Raw genomic sequence first — 26295 nt, forward strand, 5'->3', positions numbered from 1 at the left:
ATATTCAGAACGATCTACAAAAGAGTTGGCTACAAATACACAGCTACAACTGATGTAGGAGGATTTGTTTAAACTATGTGTAGCGCCTAATACTAGTCACTTTACTGGGGCACATGTGAGTGTTTACAACCACTTTAAAATGTTTTACACAATGTTTTTTTTTTGGGGATACAAAAGCAAAGCCAAACCCAATCTGAAACAGTATAATTTTAAGCACATTTCTCTTTTTTTACCACAACATTCAGCTCTAACCATCACTGGTTTCAATTTTTTTTAATGCACTATTAGAAAGGAGCCTGTAAGACAAAATGACATGGAAATTGTCGTTTTCAATTAGTTTTTGATTATGCAGACCTGTCATCGCAAAACTGGAACAGGTATACAGGATGATTGGTCAGACTTTTCTGACTTCACTAGCTGCATACATGTTCTTGGTCAGTGATTTACTAGGTAGTGAAACGGCTCTGTGTACCTTTAGAAAAAAAATCAGTAACGACACATCTCAAATTCACAAAAAGTGAAAATTTTTAAAGTGGAACTAAAGTTCTGCTGTAACTCTCTGTAAGAAGACAGCCCTTTTATTGAGGAAGATAAGTGCAATGTCTCTTCTGCATTAAAATACACCTACCTACCTAATCAGAGTGATCCCTGGAATTTAAGTTGAGCTGCACACCTCCACACACAGCCGATCCTGTGTGTGGAGGTGACTAGCTCCTGGGCATGATAAGTCAACCCTTTAATGATTTTACTAATCTTGCAAAAGTGTTCACGAAGAACATCAATGTTAGTTTAAACAAAGTAGACAATGTGTGCTTAATCAGGTAGCAGATTTAGTGGCATTTGTGTATTTCTGTAATCTGCAAAATAAACCCAATCAAAGTGTTCAAATGAATGGGTTAACAAACTAATCTGTATTTAATATGCATTCTTTAAAACTATGTTGGCCCTGGCTAACAACGATTACTGGTCATATATCTATTCACTTAATAAATTTGTACTCATAATGAACAATGGTGTTTTAGTATGATGAATTATGATGTTCTATGGTCTTTCATATTTGATAAAATGATAATGATCTGCATTACTTTGATATTTTATTAATATATGTTTTTAAATGGCCACTGCAATTGTTAAATACTGAAACAATGATTATTTATTATTTTCATAATATTTAAATGCTGAAATAAATCAGGCATTCCCCACATGTGCAACAACCACAGTACATGGTAAGTACAAAAACTAATAATAACACATACTTTTTCATCAAGGCCAAAGAGCACAAATGAAGAAGACTGGGAGGTAATCAGAAACTTTAAGGTTGAGTGCCAATTGCAAAGGAAACAGTGGTGCTAAAATGTTTCAGTAGCGGGTATGTTAATCAGCTGCATTATTGCCCTATGACATTCTGTGTACCAAGCATTGGTCGAAGTGAAGCTTTTGTAAATTTTTGTTACAGTTTTTGAATTTTAGAAAAAAATATATTTTAGTTGAATCAGAAAAAAAATAACACAAAATAATAAATCAGCTTGTCCAGGCTAATTCATACAAATGCATTCGATCACTGCTTGCAGTATGATTCTAATGAAAGGAGTTAGAGTGGTGTGATTCTTTGGAGTGTGATTTCATTGTTGTGTATATCATCTATTGTATTCATTATTATTTTTGTTCTGCCTTGTGTTCCATTTGTGAAGCAACAATCTTTCATTAGAAATCAATTAGTGTATTTACATGAAAACACACATTCATTTGATTTGTATTTTTATCTTTTTTTCCCCTTCCCAAGAGGGTATAACAATTAGGGCCATATGAACATGTATATAAACTAAACTTAAATAGTGAACAAAAATTATAGTGGTTTTGGGACTACTTTAGTACTTCATTATTTTGAAGAAAAAAAAATAATAGATAATTTATATCTACTATTACATAATATCTTTATTTTATAAACAAATATTTAATACAAGGTGCACCCCTGACACTGGTGTCACATATCATTGTGGGTTTTCAAATGCAGCAGCAGCTGTTTACTTTCAGACTTTCACTATATAATTGAAATATTCTATTAGGATAGATAAGTCACTCTTATGACTCATTCAGCTGCATATGTGTAATTTAAGCTTTAGCCTAATAAACATATGAAAAGAAACCCAGAGCTTCACCTGCTGAATGTAAATTGTAAATATATGGGAAAAGTAGCCATTTTTCATATTTTTCTAACTACATTAAAAAAAGTATTCTGAACATGATTAATAAAGCAAAAGTATATGAAACTATATGTTCCCTTTAAAATAAGCCAACCTTTGTCTTATTTGTTTAGAAAATAACAAATATGCCTTTGTGATTTAAGTGAATGTATAGTATTATGTATAGATTTACTTTATTAAACAGAATGCTATTTTTTAAAGTTTTATTTCCCATTATTTCCCACGTATCCGTAATTCATATTTGTCACTTGTAGCTAACAAGTTGTGTACTCCAGCACACTTTCCACTTCTTTTGCTAAGGGATTTACTACTTTTGTGAATAACATGGGTCATTGAATCATCTCCATTTTTTTTTAGAAAACACACACAGATAAATGGAGGGACACACCCTTTTCCTCTGCTAGCTCTTGTGGATTATCAGATAGAGAGATGCAGTCAAGTTAGCAGCCAATGCTGGACCCTGTTATTAGAAATTTAAACGGAAAACAATTAGCGCATACAAAAAAAACTTTTTTTAAAGAAGAAAAGTTGCAAGCTGAACACTAGAAGAAGATTTCACAGCTTTTCAGATATGACAATGCAATAAATCAGTGCAGTGCAATAAAAAAACACTCCATAAAAAAGGAGGATATCATTACTAGGACTGGACCTCGTTGAGCATTTATACCCCTGGGGGGACAAGCCTATTCTTGCTGTCTATTCAGGGGTCATATGTCTGAGGTGAGTGGCCAATCTTTACCCTGGTGGTGGTAGTGTGTCACCTTTGATGGTATATTTCCACCTTTCCACTCTGGTGTCATTGGAGTTTCTTATCGGCTTTTGGACTACCTGTGATATCCTCATTATTAGAAAGCCTAGTATGTTCTGCAAATTAAATATCATGGATGCACATTGAAATAAATGTTTATTTGTAAAGTAAAGACTGTAAGCAAGTAAAGAAAATTATATGAAATACTCATTTATAATCTTGAAAATACTAATATCAATATATTAATAGATATAATCAAAATGTAAAGAAAACCAACCAAAACTAGTATAGTTTCCCCAGTAGTCACTAGTAATAATACATTTTCATTATCAGGTATTACCTTTTTTAATTTTCGTTAGTTTAAGTTAAAAAAAGAAGAAAAAAAGGCATTACACCGATCAGGTATTTTGGTTGTTATCTTATAATTGCTTTCCTCCGTCAAAAACTTTCCCTCCGTCATTTTTTTTCTGAATAATATGTAAAAACAACATACACTTCTCTTATTCCAATATTTCCAATACATGCCTCACTCTCTAGGAGTCATGTCTTTTTTAGATTAAAACTAAAAATATCTATGGTATATTATTAGTTTTAGACTTAAAAAGACCTAAATAAAAAAAAAACAATTTAATACATTTTAATATATGTTTACTTGATAATTTTGTAAGCAGTTATCAATTTTATTTTTACATAAAAGCAATTTAAATTATTAATTTAGTATTGATAATAAGTCATTAAGTAGTTTAGTCTATTCTAAATATTTTATAGAATGTAATGACTTGATTTTAATTTATTTTTTCAAGTTAATGGCACATTAATTAATAAATAAATAAATTATTTTCCACTACATTGAAATTCGATATAGGCAAATGCGTATATATATATATATATATATATATATATATATATATATATATATATATATATATATATATATATATATATATATATATATATACTGGTAATTATAATTGTATCTTGGTAGATTATGATCTACATTGTACCCTCTACTATTAAAAAAAAAACACAATATCACCTACCCCCAATTTCCAAGGCCAAGTCGTAGAATAAGAATTAAGGCCCTGATTAATGATGCCATTAATTCTGAACAGATTTCTATCATATCTCTTTTGGCGGTGGCCCTTGGTTATGATCAACTAGCCGCTATTAAGTCTCTAAGGACCTTAAGAGCACTGAGACCTCTACGTGCATTGTCAAGATTTGACGGCATCAGGGTAAGAGCAATATACACACAGGGAAATAGTGCTATTTTTTTTAATAGGTGCATTCAATTTGTCAAGCTAGCCTTTTATTAAAAATTGGGTAAGAAGACTAACATTTTTCTTACAGCTTTACCAACAGGTTTAACATTATTTTCTAATATTTTTCACAGTTTTTCTTAGGTTCACCTGGACTTCTTGGAGTATCTTAACAAAACATATATTTCTTTAATGTCTAAGTAAATAAATTGGAAGATCATTGAGATTATCACTTTTGTGTCTTTGTGTAGGTGTCATTGGTTAGCTTAGTAGCTAATGCCTTGGGCTACTCAGAATTAGGGGCCATAAAGTCTCTTAGGACACTGAGGGCATTGAGACCTCTGAGGGCCCTGTCACGATTTGAAGGGATGAGGGTAAGACCACCTAAAAGACGCTAAGATAATGCATGCATAGAAATGAATCGTGCATGTGAAAAAAAGCATACGATATGATAAATCCATGCAGAGATGCTGCAATAACCTCATACATACTGTTTAGCACTAACAGATATGAGGTAGGATGCTTTAACACATTGCAAAACCATATGCTATCACAACATACCAGCTTTTTTTGTTAATATTTGAGTCTATTCAACAGAAATGACATAGTTAAAGTAAAGCTAGGTGAGGTTTAGTGGTGTTACATTTATAATACATTTAGGTTAGTGTAAATACCACTTGCAATATTCCAAGAGTTACCAGTATTAAGGTTGGCACCTGATAGTATTAGGACTAGTAGTAATCTGCATTGTTTCATGAACAGTGGCTCCTAGGTGCAACCAAAGTTAATTTTTCTGAAATGTGATTGTTTGACTATTAAGGGCAACTATCAATAATAATAGCCAAATTGCCTTTTTGCAAATGGATGCCATGACACCTTTTTAAACTATATTCATAAATGGTAAAAAACACGTGCAGTTTTATTTACTTGTTCTAAATGCAAACTGAATACCCCAGTGAAAAGAGGTAATTTTGTTTTTTTTCTGTTTAATAGACCCTTTGATTTTTGTTACTTAAAGGCTACTAGAAAATAAATGTATTTTCATCTGATGCATGGATGCACTGTCAGTGTTCACATATTTGGCAATAAAAACTGAAATATAAGCATTCCCTGACCACTATCTGCTGCCATATCATACGTGGTGAATCGCTGTCTAAAAAAATTAAACACATCTGCTTTAATTAACCTGCCCATTAAATGTACTGAGCTGTTTGTATACAAGTTAATGGGAACATCTGCAGACTGACACACAAGGGTGCTTTAAGGATGTATTTAACATGATGATGGCATGGGACCCATTTTTATTGTATGTACATGTACATTACCCAACTAATGTATGAGGTGAATGCTTTAAATAACGAAAACAAACTTTACATTTACCAATGAATTAAATTACTTTGATCATTTTATTTGTGTGTCTAAAAGACAAAAAAGTGGAAAGAGCATAGGTTCAGTGAAAAGATCAAAAACATAAAGCTATGTTCAGGTATCTTTTGCATATAGTTAATGACATTGCAAAGACCATGGTGGTGATTTGCATAAGAAGTACATTTTTCCCTAAGCAAACTGAGTATTCACATTGAATTTATTCATGTGTAGTGCAATTAAAAGAGGAATTTTCTTTGCACCTGATTGGATGATGGAACTGATCACAGCTTTACCATCCTAATTGAAATATGGACTTCATTAACCCCAGGAGAGTGTGGGACCCAAAAACTGGTAGTACACCAAAAGAGAGGGTGATGTTAGAATATGGAACATAAGTGGGAAAATGAATGGACATGGTGGAGACAAGGTGGAGAGGTGGGACAGTGGAATCACACTCTCCACCTCGTCCAATGAGAGAACAGCTAAATCTGTGTCTGTAGTGCATGTTCAAATGTTAATACCATAAATAATACAATTTTATAGATTTTTACTCCAGGAGTATATCATGAGTTTAGCAATTCTATAGAATTGCTTAAATAATGCATTATGATTTAACTAAACCCATTCGATTTTAGTCGACTAAAATGTACTGGAGATTGGTCGACTAAACTACAACTAAAACTAAAACAATTCAGATGACTAAAGTATGACTGAAACTAAAATGTAATTTTTAGTCAGCAGACTAAAACTAAATCAAAATTTGACATCAAAATTAACAATGCCTGGAAGCAAGTGGAGATCATTGGAGTAGCTGTGTCTACTTCATTGATTTCCAGTTTTCAGGGGCATTGCCCAGCTATGGTATATACATAGGTATATTGGCACAAGCTGTATTATGTATAAAGTACCCATGACTAGAATTATTCTTTAAAGGGGTTGTAAAGGTTTGTTTTTTATATTCTAAATAGGTTCCTTTAAGATAGTGCATTGTTGGTTCACTAACCTTTTGCTTCGATTTCCCTTCTAAATTAGTTTTCTTTGTTTTCTTTGTCTGAATTTCTCACTTCCTGTTCCTCCTCAGTAAGCTGTTCTGTCTGACTAACCCCATGGGTGATGGGGGCAAGCTTACTGAGGAGATACAGGAAGTGAGATATTCAGACAAAGAGAAAAAACATTTAGAAGGGAAATCAAAGGAAAAGGTAAGTGAACCAACAATGCACTAGCTTACAGGAACCTATTTAGAAAATAAAAAACAAACTTTTATAACCCCTTTAAGGGATGCAAATAGTGAATAGGTACAATTTTATATAGGTTGTTGAATTGTGTTGATATAAAGGAAGAAAATATATATATTTTTTGATGATAACATAATTTAAATACAGTAAATCATTTTAGAGAAGACAGTTAATCCAAAAACTGTTCATCCCATATTTATGTAAAGTAAATTTAACAAAGATTGCTAAGCGGTGTAGCTAACAGAATTGTTATCATCATTACAGAGGATTTGTACAGTTTGCTTAGCGCTTTACAAAACAAAGGGAGGCTACACCACATTACGAGAGGGTTAGGAGGACCCTGCTCTTTAAACAGCAATGTACAGAGGCTATGATACCTAACATTGCACATTTCTTGTGTGTCAGTCAATAATAAATTCATACAGTAAGTTTTGAGAGGGCACGTGAACTAAAGTTTTATGTTTTAAAACAAATAACAGCTTAGAGCTTATTCTATAGCTAAAATTCTCAGGAACAAAATGCTAAAGATTTTGCTCAAATTAAATAAACTATATTATATGAACCACCAATCCACAGACTAAATTGAAATTTAATGGAAAAGGTTTTAATTCTCATTTTTTACTTTTGTAATTGTTGGTGAAATTGTATGTGCAGCAAGAGTCTCCATTGATTTAATCAAAAATACAATATTTCAATGCATGCATTCAATGGTTAAAAAAACACGTAAGCATGGTACACTGCTTGATTTTAAGGATAAATAAGACAACTCAACTTTAAAAATGAAAAATAAAGTTGAACTGTCAGATATGCATGCTCACCGGCTTGTTCTTAAATAAAATTGCATTTCAAACTTCAAGTCCAATAAAAATAAACCTGTGATTAGAACCAATTCAACCAGTTTGATTCCTACATATAACTAGTGTAATACTCATTTTACAAATTTTTAAATGTACATGTGTAAATTTCAATATATCATAGAAATGAGTTCTTGCATGGTTTCATGCAATAATAAACCACTTAGGTTATAAAAACAAAAAGATAAAGAAATTGTTATTCAGTAGCCCTGATTTTATACATGCTAATATATATATTTTTTTAAACGCGGTAATATTACAGCTAGAGTACTATATTTTTTAATGTACACAGTTGTTTTATTGCAAAGAATGTGTCTCTGCTTTTGTTTTACTGTACAATGTGCCATTAAATGTTTAAGAAAGTGAAGAAATATCTGCTTTACACATTTTTTTTAATTTTAATCATTATTCTGTATATTTTGTGAAGTGTTGAGTAATTTCTCAGTGCTATACAAATATGGATCATCAAAAAGCCTTAAAAGTACCACACTTAATTTACAAACAAATTATAAAATACATAAACTAAAAATAAGAAACATTTCTTGTAACCTGCCTGACATCCTTTGATATAAAAATCATGGGATGTGGGTGGAAAAATGTTGGCTGGAGAGTGGCTGCATTCGAACAGATGCATCCACTCAGGTATTTTGGGTGCTGGCTGTCAGAATACAATAGCTAGCCATCAGTGGAGATTAATTTATCCCCACTGTTTAGCATGAATGGGGAAATTGATAGATTTTTCTCATTCATTCCACAAGGTTGAGCAAGATAAATCTTACAGTATATAGCCAGCTTAAGGTTTTAAAATGAACAATTGATATCTGGAGTCAGTGATGATTCTAAATGATTATCAATTGATTTTTGTTTTTATAACTACTGGTTTCATTTTAAAATTTGCAAATATCAACTAAACAGCACCAATGATCTAAACATAAAACTTTCTGACACAAAAAATACAACATTTTCAGAAAGAAAGTGAACATATTGTAAAATACATATATAATAATGCAATTTTTGTATCTGTAGTGGAGTAAATCTACTGTTTTAAAACATAATGTACAGGGAAATCTTTTCTCGTTTTACTTTACTTAAGTTACTTAAAAAACATACATATATCTATTAAATATATAAAAAAAAATGAACAATTATTTTGTTATCCATCTTTATTGATCTTGGTGGACATATGGAAACATATTTTTTATGAGTTTCTGACTTAAATTTAGAAAAATTAGAAAAAAAACTTTTCAAATATTGTGAAATATCCTCCAGATATTCATTGTAGGACTGTCAATGGAATTTTGTCAATAAACTTCCTCCAAAGACTGTCACATTCAATCACACAAACGTGGTTCAGTTTATAATACATAGCTTAAATAGGAATTATGCAAGGGTTTCTACTATTTGCAGAGTCCTCCAGAAATCTTGACTGCAGTAAACTGAATTTTATATTATGTAGCCTACTTGGGTATGCACCACCACTTGAGTACCAGCCTTTCATTACCAGGCTATTTTTTTTTCAGTTTTCATTGCTGTCATAGTTTGACTGACAGTTACTCGATCATGCAACACTGTGCCTAAATAAATTATTTAATAATCTTTTGGAGACAGATAGAGCTTTTTTTTGGTAGTATTTAAAGGGGTTGTAAAGTCTCAGTTTTTTTTTACCTTAATGCATTCTATGCATTAAGGCGGAAAAATCTTCCATGCTGCAGCAGCCCCCCAGAGGCCCCCTTTTACTTACCTAATCCTGATCTTTCCAGCAACGAGAACAAGCCCAGCAGCTCCAGCCGATATCTCGGGTCCTCATTGGATAGATTGATAGCAGCAGGAGCCATTGGCTCCGGCTGCCGTCAATCAAATCCAGTGACACAGGAGATGGGGCGGGGCCAAATCCTGCTGTCTGTGTCAATGGACGCAGCAGCAGGACTCAGGAGCATGCCTGCACGTGTACCCCCTTGGAAAGTGGATTTCAAAGGGGTCATTCGAGAAGAGGGGGAGCCAAGAGCGCCGCTGAGGGACCCCAGAAGAGGAGGATCGGGGCCACTCCTTACACAGAGGAGGTAAGTATGACATGTTTGTTATTTATTTAAAAAAAAAATTAAACCCTCTAGTATTACTTAACCACTGGGTTTTTATTCTATACTGTACAAAGGAAAGATACCAAAAATTGGGCTTGCTTAAACCTACCTTCAATTTTCTTATCTTTGAAAAGAGATCCCACAATCATTGGTAGTCAGTGGCACCTTAACCCCCCAACCTTAAAAAAAACTATAATCATTGGTAGTCAATGACACCTTAAATCCCCTCCTTTATAAAATATGCAATGGTGCTCAGTAGAACTTTAAACCCTTAGCTCTCAGAAAAAAAAAAACAATCCAACAATTGGAGGCCAGTGGCAATCTACCCCCCCCCCCCCCGTTTAGAAATATTCAGCCCATTCACAACAGAGAAAGGGGGCTCCCTCTGTTAATGGACCAAACGTTTCTAAACACCACTCATGTTTATATTTCAGATGTGCTTACACTTGTGATTGGTTCAGAGCTATCACAAGGTACAGAGCTACTTTGATGGGCTCTAAACATTGTGACTGTAATCTAAACTGTCCAGTGACAGCGCAGACCACAGCCATTCACAGACACACTGGCTGCCCGAGTGTGTTTTCTAAATTAAGGCTGCTAAATGGCACTCCAGCAAAGCTGGAGGCATATGTGGTATTTTAAAAGAAATCTTAAGTTTTTATTTATTTATTTATTGCCTTTATGTTAAGGGAACAGAGAAAACTTGAATGTACTGCTGATTTTAAACACTTTTCAGGCTTTGTTATATTTTATGTAATTTAAGATTGATGGTTTTATGAGCAGGATCCAAGCATGGAATTCTTTGATTCCCTCTCTATAAAATATATATCACAAGATCTTGCAATGCCACAGTAAGTATTTAACACCAACATGGTAGACAGTCCATTTGAAATATTTTTAAATACATAATATTATTAACCTTAGCACTAACATATTAAACACAGTTTATCTAATTAGTTAACTATATTAATTATAAAAATACAAAATAGCATTTTGATATTCTAAATATTCACTTCTATTTGGCAATAAAGCATTTCACCAAATTATCATTTTATGCTGTCTCATTAAAATTACATATGAGCATGAGACCAGATTCCTATATTTTAAGGACAGCAACATCAATTTAGAATTAATTATTTATATGCCTTTTAATGACTTTATAAAAAATTTAGTTCAGATACTATGGCTTATGACTGAAGTTTGAAATTGAATGCAACAAATATTTTGTCTAAATGGACAGAGTTTTATTTGCTAAGAATGTTTCCATATAGAGAATGGAATAAAAGTCTTAGTGAATACATCATTACTGCGTGCCTGGCTTTATGCACAACAATAGTAGCTACTAGTACAGCAGTTTGTGAATGATTCATGTGAAGCGATTGCTTGCATTAGGAGTTCTTCATCCCCAGTAAAAAATCCCATCTGCATGATTACGTAACACTTTCTTTGTTCTCAGCTGTCATCTGTTTAAGTTGTGTGTTTTGTTAAATTATTTTGTGAACTGTGTTTATTAAAATGATACAGGGTCATTTATTAAAAATATTTTTTGTCCTTGGTCAGCCTGTGGTTGGCTCTTGAATCAACTTATGTTTTCACCAAGCTAAAAATATGCAATTGTAATAATAAAGCTGAAAGGTTACATTTCATAGACAGGTTAAATGTTTAGGTGGGTTTTCTCACCAGTCTATAAAAAAAGTGTAATGATTATGTAAGTATATAATAGGAGAAGTAAATCTTTCAACCTTATGGTATAAGGTTGGGCAGCTTCCCATTATAGCAGGCCTTTTCAACCACTGGGTTGCATACCCAGGGGCAGTAATGTCCGTTTCAATGCAGCCAAAAACCTAAATTGCCCTATAACTAGCATGTAATGGGGAGTTACAGGTCTACCCATCCTACTGGAGGTTTCTTGGACAAGTATATATGTAGCTAACAGATGCCCAATTAATTCTTGGGTATTCTGTTAGTTGATATATTTAAAGACTTGCCCCTGTTCTTAGATGAGAACTTCCAGTGAGGTGGAAATTTAGGTGCATGATACTCAAGAAGTTTTTTCACAAACTGGCTATGGGAGTCCCTTTAACATTCCTGACAATGCATACATCAATATGATAGATCAGTAAAATTGCCCAAATGTGTCGTGTTAGCAAATGACCCTTGTATCTAAAATGTATGTCGCTTTTATTTTATTTTGTTTGCATGTTTATCTAACACATTTATTTACCTTTTAATTTTTTTCTAACATGTGTGTTAAATCTTGAGTTATGCAAATCATCTAAGTGTTTTTTATATTTTGTATTATGTATTCAGATTATTATTTTTTTTACATTATTGTGAAATTAATTTTCAGTGTTTATTTGTATGTGTTTAATCTTAGATATACATCATTACTCATCTCATTATCACTTTTTCAAAAAGAATATGGAAGCTGTTGGTAACATGTATTTCCTCCGTCTCAATTTTTGTACTAGGTGGTTGTAAATGCCCTTATAGGTGCAATACCTTCCATCATGAACGTGCTGCTGGTTTGTCTAATATTTTGGCTAATTTTTAGCATTATGGGGGTGAACATGTTCGCAGGAAAATATGGCTACTGTTTAAATATGACATCGGAACAAATCTTTGATATTGAAGAGATCAATAATAAATCCGAGTGTGACGCCCTGATAGCAGCCAATAATCAAAGCGCAAGATGGAAAATTGTCAAAGTGAACTTTGATAATGTTGGCTTTGGTTATCTATCTTTGCTTCAAGTGGTAAGATATAAATAAAAATTTGTTATATTTTACTGTGTAAATTCAGTTTAACTCACCCATTGTTGCACAGGCTTTGTGTTTTTGATAATCTGTTATTATATGACACTTTACTAATTGTAAATCTCTCTTAAATTGTTCTTGATGCACAAAAATGAGTTTAGCAATTTTATTTGTATTATTTGTTGATTAGTTTAATAAACATATTTGCTGCTTGCAACCAATTTAGAGTATTTTATAGAACGTTACAAACATCTGTATATGATTTGTATTTTCTTAGCTACAAAAAACATTTGCCAGCACCTTACTTAAAGTGTTGCTAAACCCAGGACCCTGCATATCTGGTCTCTCACAGTACACAGAAATTGGAAATACAATAGTTTTAGTAAATATAAACTGCTAAATACATTTTCTCATCAGCAGTTAGAACAGTCTTGTGACTTCTATTAGTGTCCAGCAGAGCACTGGTTAAAGCTTGTGGGTGGAGTTTTCATTCTCCCCTTATTGTCCTATGAGGCTGCAGGACCCCTTACTCCCTGTCTGGGGGGACAGTGCTGATTGGCCCTGTGCTGGTCACATGCACTCTCCCAAGAAAAAATATAAACTTTCTAGCAATACACACTAGACTGAGCATGTGCAGCTTGCCCCCAATACTCTGTTCGATCAGGAGATGGTTTGGGGGCTGTGGAACAAGGGGAGGATCAGAAAAGACAGGATCAAACAGCCTTTTTACATAACGCAGTGGATTAACCCCTTAGGTTCCACAGTGAGTATAACAAGCATTCTTTACTGCATGTACAGTCTGATTTTACTGTTGTGGGTTTAGTAACACTTTAATAAGAGCCATATCAACCATTAAGACAACAGTATCTATAATAAAGAAAAACAAATCTTAAATATGATGTGGTATATCAATGTAATATAATCCACATACTAACTATAATCTAAATGAATAAAATATCCAAGAAAATATTTATTATAGGTTTGTGAGGTATGGATAATAATATGTCTCTGAGACTGAAGCAAAGGACTAAGAAAGACATGTTAAATGAACTACAAGCTTTAGTAGACTGCTGACAACATATGCATTCAACATGTATGTCTTCATGTCAATCACATAACCCACTCCATCAGTGCCAGCTGGAACTCCCTGAAGTGTGTTTACTTCCCAATGGTTTCAAATTAGACATGATCTTCTATCACACAATGTAATGTACAAACTGATAGGGTGCCTAAATCCTATCAGTAGCTCTGGCACTGTCACATGGCAAGGTGTGCCAATGGCTATGCAAATAATCTTAAGAAAATTTGCATGTGCACATCTATTTATATCTGCTACAGCTTGTCATTTTTTAAATATTTGTTTCCATATATTCAAGCTGTAGCAAGCCCCGGGGGCCTTGAAAACTGGGGCACACAATATTCAAACAATATGTAAACTCTCAAGTTTTTTCACCTTAATGCATTAAGGTGAAAAACCTCCTGTGATGCAGCTGTCCCCCAGAGACCCTATTTTACTTACCTGAACCCGGTCTTTCCACGGGGATTACCACAAAAGCTCCAGCCAGTGTCTCACGTCCTGATTGGATAGATTGATAGCAGTGCAGCCATTGGCTCTCGCTGCTGTCAATCAAATCCAATGACGTGGGTGCCAGGGGGCGGGCCGAGTCCTGCTGTATGTGTCAATGGATGCAGCAACAGGACACAGGAGCGCACCCGCACAAGTCCCCCCAGGCACTTAAGAAGAAGAGAAGCCAGGAGTGTTGCTGAGGGAGGATTGTGGCCACTCTGTGCAAAACCAACTGCACAAAGGAGGTAAGTATGATGTGTTTGTTTTGTTTTTTAACTAACCTTTACATATCCTTTAACTTCTTGCCACCCACATAACACATATATGTGGTGACAAAGAGAGTGGGCTTTAACGCTTACACACTCTGTATATGCGTCCACAGGCTTCAGGGGTTTCTCTGCTGACTGTGTATTCACAGTGCACTCTCTGGACAGAGAACAAGCTGTCAAAGATACCACTCAGTCTGTACTAGAGATCAGGAACTAACGGGGCCCGATCACATGTTCACCATGACAGCCAATCACAGTGGTTACACAAACTTTCCAACCCCACTGAGGCATAATAGTCCACCCAAAGGGATAGGTGGGAAAGAGTTAAAGAAGCTAAAGCCACCTTAAAAGTGCTGTTAAGGAGAAGAAGCAGGAGAATGAGCAGGACTTCCTATTTTATAGGGGTTGTGAATGTTCCTGTTTTTTCACCTTAACCTCCCTGGCGGTATGATTCTTTCAGAAAAAACATGCTAAAAGCGGTACCATTATTTGCAAGGAAATTTGGTGTTTTATATTGTAGGTCTGTAATTTTTAGAAATAACTCACTTAAATCTGACCAAACAAGATTCTAATAGGCATCCCGTGTATTACATTTTTTTAAAAACAAAATTATAAATTATAATATAATAAATAATTATAAATAATTATAACAAATAATAATATAATTATAATAAAAATTATTCAATAATGTAATCAAATCAAAATCACTGAAATTTGCTCAGTTGCAGAATTGTCGCTGTCATTACTTTTATTTTTTTATGACGAATTTCCCCACAAATCGCTATCGCACAATTCTGCAAGTGATTATAATTTATTATCGCTGTTTTTTAGCTGATCTAAAACTATTTTTGACATAAAGGGACACTTTTGGTTGCTATGGACAATCTACAGTTTGCAGGGAGAAAAAAAGGTTTTTATTATATAAAATGACATGCAGGACACTGGGCAGACCACTAGGGACAGGGGGTGTGTGTTTTTTTTACATACAGTACTGTAATCTATAAGATTACAGTATACTGTGTGTATAGTGTTTGTTTACGTTTTTGAATTTGGCGCCGTTCTCCGTCCCCGTGCGTCGTAACGTCGCAGGGAACGGAGATCGGCGTCACACGGAGGCACTATGTGAATCGAGCGAGGTCCCGCTCGCTCACACAGCGCGGTGGCATCGCTGGATCCAGGGACAAGGTAAGTAAAAAGTGCCTGTGGATCTAGCGAGGCAAGCCCGTGACTGACACGGGGTTACCGATAGTAGCAAGAAAATCTAACCCCGTGTCAGTCTCGGGAAGACCGCCAGGGAGGTTAATGCATCCTATGCATTAGGGTGAAAAAATATCTGACGATTATCCCCCCCCCCCAGCCCCCCGTTTTACTTAACTGAGCCCTGGAAAGTCCCGTGTCGTGAACGCGCTGGATCTTTGACCGGGGTTCTCGACTCTTCCTTGGATAGATTGATAGCAGTGCAGCCATTGGCTCGCACTGCTGTCAGTCAAATCCATTGAAGCGGGCGCTGGAGGCGGGGCCGAGTCCTGCACTCTGCGGCTATGGATGTCGAATGCAGGACTCGGGAGCACGCCCACAAGGTAACCCCCTTGGGAGAGCGCTTCCCAGAGGGGTTTATCTAAAGGAGAGGAGGAGCCGAGAGAGATGCCGGGGACCCCAGAAAACGCAGTTCGGGGCCACTCTGTGCAAAACGAGCTGCGCAGTGGAGGTAAGTATCACATGTTTGTTATTTAAAAAAAAAAAATCAAACCTATGGTATCACTTTAAGTTTCACTTAAAAAAATTGCTATAATTTTGTGATCCCTGCTAAAAGAGAAAATAAGTTAGTCCGAACTGTGGTCTGCCACTTTTGCAGCGATCGTATCTTCCCAGAAAGCTAAGTAATAAAAAGGCTATATATTAACACAGGAGTATAGGTGCAAAAGTATTTATTATATATAAGAAATAAACATAGTAATTTATTTGTGTTTTGCTGTTTTAAAATAATGAATACTTCTTTACTAATAACAGACTTAAAAAAGGAATACTATTATTTTCAATTTACAGGCAACATTTAAAGGCTGGATGGACATTATGTATGCAGCTGTTGATTCTAGAAAGGTCGGTGTTGCTTAATTTGGGATATACAAACTCTCTAGATATTCTTTGAGTAAAAAATGAACTTAAAACATACAGAAGTTATAGTTGTATTGTTCTAGGTATGTTTATATATGTTGAGCCTTAGGAGATCTGTTATAGAGTTATTGATTAATTAAAATACAAGGACAGTACATGTGATCTATTTATAATCCTCATGTCACACAGGTTGCTACAGTCCAAAGCAGATCCAGGCCCATTTTAATGCCCTTTAGCATTTGAAGTTAAATGGGTTTATGGGGAGTAAAAGGCGTATTATAGGATCATATTTTTTACCTAAACCACTTCATATGATCTGTGCTACTATAGAAAGGAGTTGAAAGGGAGCTAAGAAGTAGGGGTGATTATGTTAGGAGAACCACTGATTCATTACTTTGTTGTTGCTAAATATTTGCATGTATATCAGTCTAATCTGCAAAGAATAAAGCTGGCTACATACAGGCCAAATGCCGGGAGACAACGGCATTCTGCCTGACAGAAGCCAGCCAAACTCCCGATCAGCACTCACCGCCGATGACAGAGAGTGCTGATCGGTGTGTTCTGGGGCAGGGTGAGGGGTCCCTCTGCCAGAACACAACAGCTCAGCAGGAGAGATCGCTAAACTAACCTCAAATGGTTAGTACAGCGGCTACGACTGGAGCTGGAAGTTTTTTTCCATTCAACCCGTGGGGTTGAACCAACAAAAACTAATAGTGTGTACCCAGCTTAACCCTGTTTAGGAATATAATTCATGATATAAAACAGAACGTGATCACATGGCAATTGCACAATTTACCCGTTTATCCTATTCAGGTCCTGTATATATCCATAGCTGGTATGTACATGATACTATACAACAAAGCCTAGTGCACACTGGACTGCACAGAAAATAATGTTAATAGGCACCAAAAAAAAAAAAAAAAGATGCACCCACAAAACCACAGTGTATACTCTCCGCGATATAAAAAAAAATGAAGTCTCAGGATGAGCAATACTATTTAAAGGAAATCTATGGACTCACCTTACCATTAAAAGTAGCTGGAGGTTTTGGGGTCTTTCAAGAGCTCCTGGAGGTGTTTGCAAGACAATGTTAAAATCATTTGACTAATAGCTTTACTCAAGGGCAATATTTAGTGCAAATTAGCTTTCCAAAGCTCACATCTCTTAGCTAGAATGCTAGTTATAGCTTGTATACTTTTGCCAGCATATCTGCCTGTATTATAGGTAATCTAGTCCCTAGATTACTTATTGTTTATGTAACAACAAAGTACTGAAAAGTCTTCCATCTGAAATCAGTTATACAAACTTGCAAGCATCTATTGGCTCAATGCTGTTGATTTGATTTGGCATTCAGAGAACAGCATACTGCTTAGACAGCACAGTTCCACTACAAATCCTGGTCTACTTGTCATGTGACATGTTACATCAGCAATCATTCTTGTCACAAGTCCACTTCCCAGCATTCCTTGGTATTTATGTAACAGTGCACTAAAAAGCATTTCATATGAATTCAGATGTACAAACGTGTATCACAACACATATCTATTGGTTTGAGGTTGGGTGGGTTAGAGGTGAACAAGAACGCTCATTTACATACACTGATCAACTATAATATTATGATTACTGACAGATAAAGGGAATATCTCATTACAATCGCATCTGAAAATTGGTGAAATATATTAGGCAGCAATTAAACATGTTGTCCATGAAGTTGATGTGGTAAAAGCAGAAAAAAATGAGCATCACAGTTTGTTGTGTATGGGACTCTGAGGCCCGTAGTCACCCGTGTCCACAGCCAAAAGCTTCTACAATGGTCACATGAACATCAGAACTGGACTACGGAACAATGGAAGAAGGTGGCCTGGTCTGATGGATCACGCTTTCTTTTACGTCATGTGGATGGCCGGGTGCGTGTGCGTCACTTACCTGGGGAAGAGATGGCACCAGGTTGCGGTCTAAGAAGACAAGTTGGCAGAGGCAATGTGATGCTTTGGGCAATATTCTGCTGGGAAACCTTCCGTTCTGACATTCATGTGGATGTTACTTTGGTGTCCTCCATGCCTCAATGGGTCAGGGCTGTTTTAGCAAAAGGGGGCCATTTTCAATATTAGGTGGGTGGTCATAATGTTATGGCGGATCTGTGTATATAATAAATGTATTTGACAATTTTGTTTTGATTTTTTACTGAATAAGACTGTATTCACTTCCAGGTAGACGAGCAACCAAAATATGAAGACAATCTATACATGTACCTTTATTTCGTCATTTTCATCATATTTGGATCCTTTTTCACACTCAATCTTTTCATTGGTGTCATCATTGATAACTTTAATCAGCAGAAAAAGAAGATAAGTATTACATGTTAACTAACTGCTAAAAAATATTGTTTCTGTTGTCAAAAATTCATAAAAAATCATACGTTTGCAAAATTGTAGTATAAAAAAATGTTATATGCTTTTATTTTCCAAACATAGAGCTTATGGCTTCAGTTTTGTTTTGTTTTGTTTTTCTTATTAACTGTTGTCTAAAGCTGGATCCACACTATACAATTTTCTTTAGATTTTTTCATTTCGATTTACAAAAAAACATATAATATGAGGTCAAACCTAAACACTTTCAATTTGTATGCAACCAGACAGGCCCTTCCACTACATAGTTGAAGGTAAATCTAAAGGACATCGAACAACAAAGGCTGTACAGTCCCCAAAAAGTGTCAAAAGTGTCAGTTAGTGTCCCAAATGACTGCCGCAATATCCCAGTACTGCTATAAGTCTCTGATCGCCGCCATTGCTAGTAGAAAAATCCCCAAATAAATAAATGAAAATATCCCATAGTTTGTAGACGCTATAACTTTTGCGCATACTAGTCAATATACGTTTATTGGATTTGTTTACAAAAATATGTAGCATGTAGCAGAAAACATATTGGCCTACATATAAAGAAATTATTTTTTTCAATTTTTTTATTAAATATGTTTTATAGCAGAAAGTAAAAAATATTGTTGTTTTTTTTTTTAAATTCTCGCTCTTTTTTTGTTTATAGCGCAAAAAATAAAAAACTTGGAGGTGATCAAATACCACCAAAAGAAAGCTCTATTCATGGGATAAAGGGCATAAAATTTGTAGGTACAGAATTGCACGACCACGCAATTGTCAGTTAAAGTTACATAGTTCCGTATTGCAAAAAATGGCCTGTCATGAAGTGGTTAAGTGAACAAGATGAGGTAATAAGATGAGGTTAGAAGCTGATTGGTTTCTATTGCAGAAGTGAGCCTGATTGTGCACTCTTCAGCTTTAGTAAATAAACCCCACTATGTTTGATCTAAGTAATGTCAGTAATTCAGAAAGTATTGAAGTCAGAGACAGACAGAAATCTTGTATATTATACACAAAAGTTGTCAATGGTAGCCTCCATATTTTTTCTGTCACTTAATTGTCACTGAAAATAATATAGTAACAACCATGACCTTGCAGTATGCAAATAATAAAAAAGTGACAGCGCACAGATTTGCATGTTAGTGGCAAAAGAATGAATACAACCAAAAAGTCAAATTTTGGGAAGCCGATCAGTTAGCATGAACCATCCAGATACCATAGGCATGTGCACAGGGTGTGTCAGGTGTGCCTGGGCACACCCTAATGACCATGTGCTGGGCAGATCCCTTGCTACTTGGCTGCAGAGAAAGTAACTGGGGAATCTCTGTCCTCAGTCCTTTTCTATGTCTCAAAAGTGAGACATCAGGGGTCTGTTTAGACCCCTGATATTTCACCTAGGACCCCATGGGGCTCCTAAAAAAAAAAAAAAAAAAATAATAATATTGTAAAAAAACAGAATATATTGTAAAAAATAATAAACTTGTAAAAAAAAAAAAAGTAATAATAAAAAAATATAAAAAATAGACTGACACCAGTCTCTGCCCTTTTGACATTGTCCACTGCTCTACCGGCACTGTCTATTGCCCTATTGCTTCGGGGTGCACACCCTAATGTAATAGGCTGCCCACCCCTATGCCAAATACTTAAAGGAGAAGTCAAGCCTGAGCTTTTTAGGCTGGGCTTCTTGTAAGGGTCACAGGAGTGCAGTTTGTTTTGCATTCCTGTGACCAGTTTTCAGCAGAGCGGTCTGAAGTCTGCTTTCTGCTGACATCACTGCAATTAGTCGAGGCAGCACGTCATTCCGACTACCAAAGTCTGAATGTGCCAAGCTGCCTTGACTGATGGCAATCTCAGTGAGCCGCTGAGACGCTAAGATGGTCGCTCTCTGCCCCTCCACAGCTCAGCGCTCCAATGAGTGTGGAGGAGCAGAGATACTGACTGACACATTGGTGATGTTCGGTGGCTTGGTTCTCAGTGCAGAGACGCCGAGGGACAGCTGAAGCATCGGCCTGATGCTGTATCCACCTAGGTAAGTATGAATATACAAATAAAAGAAAACTCATACTTCTCCTTTAATGTGGGAATATTGATGATTTTAGCTAGTGGCTCAGACACAAATTAATGTTACAGACAGTCCAGACTCCAGCAGGTCATATAGACGAAAACGGTAGTTCAGCTCCACCTACAATAGAGCTCACTGAACACTATATTTTTTATTGTCCAATAATTTTTATTGAGAGTTTACATATCAAACTCAGAAACAAGAGATTTTTCACATTGGACAGGTATTACAGCATCCCGGAAGATACATCAGGGTATAGAAGTATGAACATAATGACATATTCTACAAATATACCTGTGATATTGCTTTGCTGTAACATAATAAACAGGAGATAGAAAACAAATAACAAAAGAGTTGACCTATTCTAGGTTTCCTGTCGCTCCCTGGGCTCTATGAGAAGGGAGAGAGTGGAGCTACAACCACATGACTAGGTGGCTAAAATCAATAAAGTTATATAACATGAGATAAGTGGGGGAAAAGAAGTCAAACAAGGGATCTGAGCTGTAATTAGAATCTAAGTCCCCACAATGCTACACATAATGTGTAGTTCACTGGTTGCTAAAAAAGAAGACAAGGAAAGAAAAGCCAGTAAAAAAGGGAAGAAAGGGAAGGAAAGATAGAAGAGGGTAAGAGAATGAGTGGTGTGCACCTCTGACTATCTAGGCATTACAAGGTACAGATATCTAGGCTTTGGATAAATATTTAATCCAAGGTTCTCAGACTTTATCAAAGATGACTTGCTTATCCAGCAATATTGCCGAAAGGCATTCATCGATCATGATCCACGACAACTTAGTTTTCACCAATTCATGGGCACCTTCCGAGGTCTAGCCACTGCCAACCTGGATCTTGTAAAGATGAAAGCTACTAGTTTATGTCTATATTTTTTCAAGAGCCAGTTTACTTTAAATCAGATGTAAACCCAATATAAAAAAATAATAATAATGAAATAAATGCAGCCAAAGTATAAAAACAGTTAAGAAACAATTTACAAATAAAACTAACCTTTGATTTTGTTAGCGTTTACGCAACTGCTTTCTCTGTGGACCTCTGTGAACTGGCTGACGCGTTTGTGGCTGGTTACTTTTAACATGACTCAATGATCCTAAAGTTTAACCCCTCCTCCTGTAAGTTAACCAAGCGTGCAGGCACAGCAGGAGTGCACATAAAGAGTGAAACTGCTGCATTGTATGGCAGTGGGTGAGCATTGTCACTCTGAACAAAAAAAATGACCAGGCATGAATGTTTAGAGTTAACTTTATTAATAAAGCTGGAGAAAAAAAAAATCATAAAGCTATTAGGGTTACAGGGTGGAGTTTTTGGGTTTACATAAAGTACGTTATAATTCTGTTATACAAGTGGTTGCTTTGTCATAACCATTTTTATGTTTTTTTCCTATAATTTGGAGGTCAAGATATCTTCATGACAGAAGAACAAAAGAAATATTACAATGCCATGAAAAAACTAGGATCCAAAAAGCCACAAAAACCTGTCCCTAGGCCACATGTGAGTAATTTTACCATTTTATAAAATAACTCTTATTAGAAGACAAATGATATTAAGAAGATGAACTGCACATAGGTAAAATGTCTCAGAGTCTATGAGCCTGCAACAGTGGTGATCAACTTAGAAGGTGTAAAGGGGGCTTGCTTATGATACCACCAGGGGGCTGCTCATAATATATATTACATGTAATGCTAAAATAAACTGGCTGAGACATACTACAGGAGATGGTAGGACACTATGGACACGCTACAGGTGTGGTTGAGGACACATTACAGGAGACTGCCAGAAATCAATGACATTACAGCCCGCTTTACAGTTCAGTGTTCCCACTTCTACTAAGAACTGCTTTGGTACAAGTGACATGCAACAAGTATTGAAAGGTTGCATGTGAACTTGCAGGATAGAAAAAAAGTGTTTGCAACATCTTTTTTTACTAAAATGACAAAATAAATAACTATAATATAAAGTAACTTCTTGTTTTGTGTATTTCAGAATAAATTCCAAGGTGCTGTCTTTGATTTTGTGTCCATGCAACCATTTGACATCACCATTATGATTTTGATTTGCTTGAACATGGTAACAATGATGATAGAGACAGACGACCAGAGCGATGAAATGGAAAATATCTTGTACAGGGTTAATGCAGTCTTCATTGTGCTCTTCACCGGAGAATGCGTACTCAAGCTTATTTCTTTACGACATTACTACTTCACAATGGGATGGAATATATTTGATTTTGTGGTTGTCATTCTCTCTATAGTAGGTAGGTATATCAATAACTAGAAGGGAGATCATGAATTCTAAAAGTTAAAGGAGGACAGAGGAGATGGTGAAGGCCTCTTAGATAGTTGACCTCTGGAAGGCTTATGCTGGAGCTCTTCCAAGAATTACCTAACAGAAGAGCTCTTCTGGACAGACCAAAAAGGACCGATGCCTCCTACTTCTTCACAAATATGATGCAGATTATCAAAATATAGAATGAAGATGATGATGCAAAATATGTTTTACCAAGTATATACAAATATTTTTTGGTTAAGGCAAGAACTATGACAACTGCAATTCATTGTTTTCCAAAAATACAAGAAAATCCTAAATTAATGATATATAATTTGCTAAAGCATTGTGTATCACAAACACTTGCCATTTTTTTATTAAGTTAGATGTTTTACTATTCTTTGCCGTATTTCAGTGCTGCTAATTTTCTGCAGTCTCTTTGCAGCCAGTTCTTGTCCACATACACTCGCTCGAAGAAGTGTACAGATGAATGTATGGCATTTCCCAGGGCAGGTTTCTTGATAGTGACAACAGCAGACCATACCTGCCTAATGTGTGTTAAAATGGTTATTTGTAGTCTTTACTGGAAGGCCATGCAACAGGGTAACAATGCATAAGTACAATTGGAAGACTGGGACAGAGCGTGGTCACCTTATATCAGGAAGTGCTTGAAAAAGGACCTTCATGACACGGTTACCATGTGTTATTTTAAAGCTTCAAATTTTCAAATATTGCAAAATTACATTAAAGAAGAAGTACAGCCAAAGCTTGTTGTTGGCTGATGTTACAGAGTCGGTCCAGGCTCGGGAAAGATCACAACCATATGGTCAGGATCCGCCCACATGCCTGGACCGGCACCCAGCTAGGCCTCTCAGCAAGCCGCTGAAAGCCTGAAGCCTCGTATACACGACCGAGGAACTCGACAGGCGAAACACATCGTTTTCCTCGTCGAGTTCCTTGTTAGGCTGTCGAGGAACTCGACAAGGCAAGTTTCTCCATTCCCGTCGAGGAAAAAGAAGACATGCTCTCTTTTTGGCTCCACGGGATCCACGACAGTTTGCTCATCGAAAAATGTACACACGACCGGTTTCCTCGGCAAAAAAAAAATCCCAGCAAGTTTCTTGCTTTTTTTTTCAGAGAAACTCGGTCGTGTGTACGAGGCCTAAGATGACCGTTCCTGCCCCCTCCACAGCCCAGCGCTCCAGTGAGAGCGTGGGGGAGGGGGGGAGAGCAGAGAGCCGGTGACTGACAGTCACCAGTTCTCTTCTCATAAAGCTGTGAGAACTGAGCGATCAGCGGTGTTTGATTACTCAGTTCTCATTGTTAGACCAATACTGCATCCACCTAGGTAAGTATGATTCTAAAAAAAGACACAATTCCCATACTTCTCTTTTAACTTTACAAAAGCTTACATGAGATTTTAGTGATTGGGTTCACAGTTTAAAATGTAATCAGCAGAATAAAAAGACATGGTTCTCTAGTTCTTTTCAGGGAACCTTGAAAGTTCTGAGCTCTAAATGAAGGTGTTTAGGCTGGGTTCACACTTATGGGAATTGGATGTGGTTTTCCTGCATCCAATTCACATGACAGGAGACTGTGACTGGCTTTTAATGGAGCCGGTTCACACATCCCTAGGGCGGCCGCAGAGCACACAGCAGAAGGGTTCTGTGCATCTTTGGCTCCATTTCAGGTCCAAATTCAGGCAAAAATTCAGACCTAATTCAGGCCTGAAGCTGTGAACGGGGACTCACCGGACCCCCTGCTGTGCCCCACGTCGCACATAGTGTGAACCCAGCCTTAGAGGGTATAACTGAACATATAAAGTAGCATAACTATAGCATAGTAAGTTTTCTTAACATATCCAATTTAATAAGTGACTGCAAATATGATGATATGTTACCAAAGTGTAGACAACAAAAACATTATAAAACTTTATCAATTTCCTGTATTAATAGTTATTATTACGTGTATTATTAAATATCATTAAATGTAAATTGAAACAAACATCAAAAATTATTCAACATACGATACACTTTGCTTAAAGGAGTATAAAATGACAGTATTAGTACATAAGGTCATGGAAGGTTTCAAAGATGTGTCTAGTTTTCGCTGTCAGCATATCTTGCCATAATCTGCCAACAATGGCTTAAAGTGGTTGTAAACCCTTAGGCCCCATACACACGAGAGAATTTATCCGCGGATACGGTCCAGCGGACCGTTTCCACGGATAAATCCTCTCAAAGATTTCCGCAGATTTCTATGCGATGGAGTGTACTCACCATCGCATTGAAATCCGCGCGGAAATCCTCTGGCGATCCTTAGGCCCCATACACACCATAGAATCTATCCGCAGATAAATCCCATCAAATGGGTTTCAGCGGATAGATCCTATGGTGTGTACACGCCAGCGGATATTTATCCGCGGATAAATCTCCCCTGGGATGGATTTCCAGCAGATGGATATTCGCTGACATGCAGAACAAATCCATCTGCTGGAATCCATCCCAACGGATGGATCCGCTCGTCTGTACAGACTCACCGGATCCATCCGTCCAAAGGGATTCCCCGCACACGTCGTAATGATTTGACGCATGCGTGGAATTCCTTATATGACAGCGTCGCGCCCGTCGCCGCGTCATAATCGCGGCGACGGCGCGACACGTCATCGCCAGAGGATTTCCGCGCGGATTTCAATGCGATGGTGAGTACACTCCATCGCATAGAAATCTGCGGAAATCTTTGAGAGGATTTATCCGTGGAAAAGGTCCGCTGGACCGTATCCGCGGATAAATTCTCTCGTGTGTATGGGGCCTGATAGACCACTTTATGCTACAGGTAAGCCTATAATAAGGCTTACCTGTAGCTACCCAGGATATCTCCTAAACCTTCCTAAACCTGTATGGTTTAGGAGATATCACCTGTCCCCTGCATGTGCTGATGTCACTGGCACATGCTCATTGGGCAAACTGAAGCAATAGCACATATGTGTCTTTGGCAATCAAAGCACCGGAGCCACAATAACCGGAAGTAACCTCCAGGGGGAGATGTCGCAGACAGAGGGAGGGGGCCATGACCGCTGAGGGGGCTTCAATGTAAGGTAAGTAATTCAGAATGAGCTAGCATAC

General features: G+C 36.5%; 1 protein-coding gene across 4 annotated transcripts in view; it reads left to right on the top strand.

The window, feature by feature from the left end:
* The window catches only part of LOC120944061 (sodium channel protein type 2 subunit alpha-like), a 199012-nt gene that overhangs the window by 167368 nt on the left and 5349 nt on the right, over positions 1-26295 (top strand). For all 4 annotated transcript variants that reach the window (XM_040357836.1, XM_040357838.1, XM_040357835.1 and 1 more), the window contains exons 21-26: positions 4463-4585; positions 12218-12502; positions 16385-16438; positions 18664-18801; positions 22292-22396; positions 22889-23159. In XM_040357836.1, the coding sequence (XP_040213770.1) occupies positions 4463-4585; positions 12218-12502; positions 16385-16438; positions 18664-18801; positions 22292-22396; positions 22889-23159 (976 nt within the window). The remainder of the gene's footprint in view (positions 1-4462; positions 4586-12217; positions 12503-16384; positions 16439-18663; positions 18802-22291; positions 22397-22888; positions 23160-26295) is intronic.

This window comes from Rana temporaria, chromosome 6 (assembly GCF_905171775.1).
Source record: "Rana temporaria chromosome 6, aRanTem1.1, whole genome shotgun sequence".
Lineage (NCBI taxonomy): Eukaryota > Metazoa > Chordata > Amphibia > Anura > Ranidae > Rana > Rana temporaria.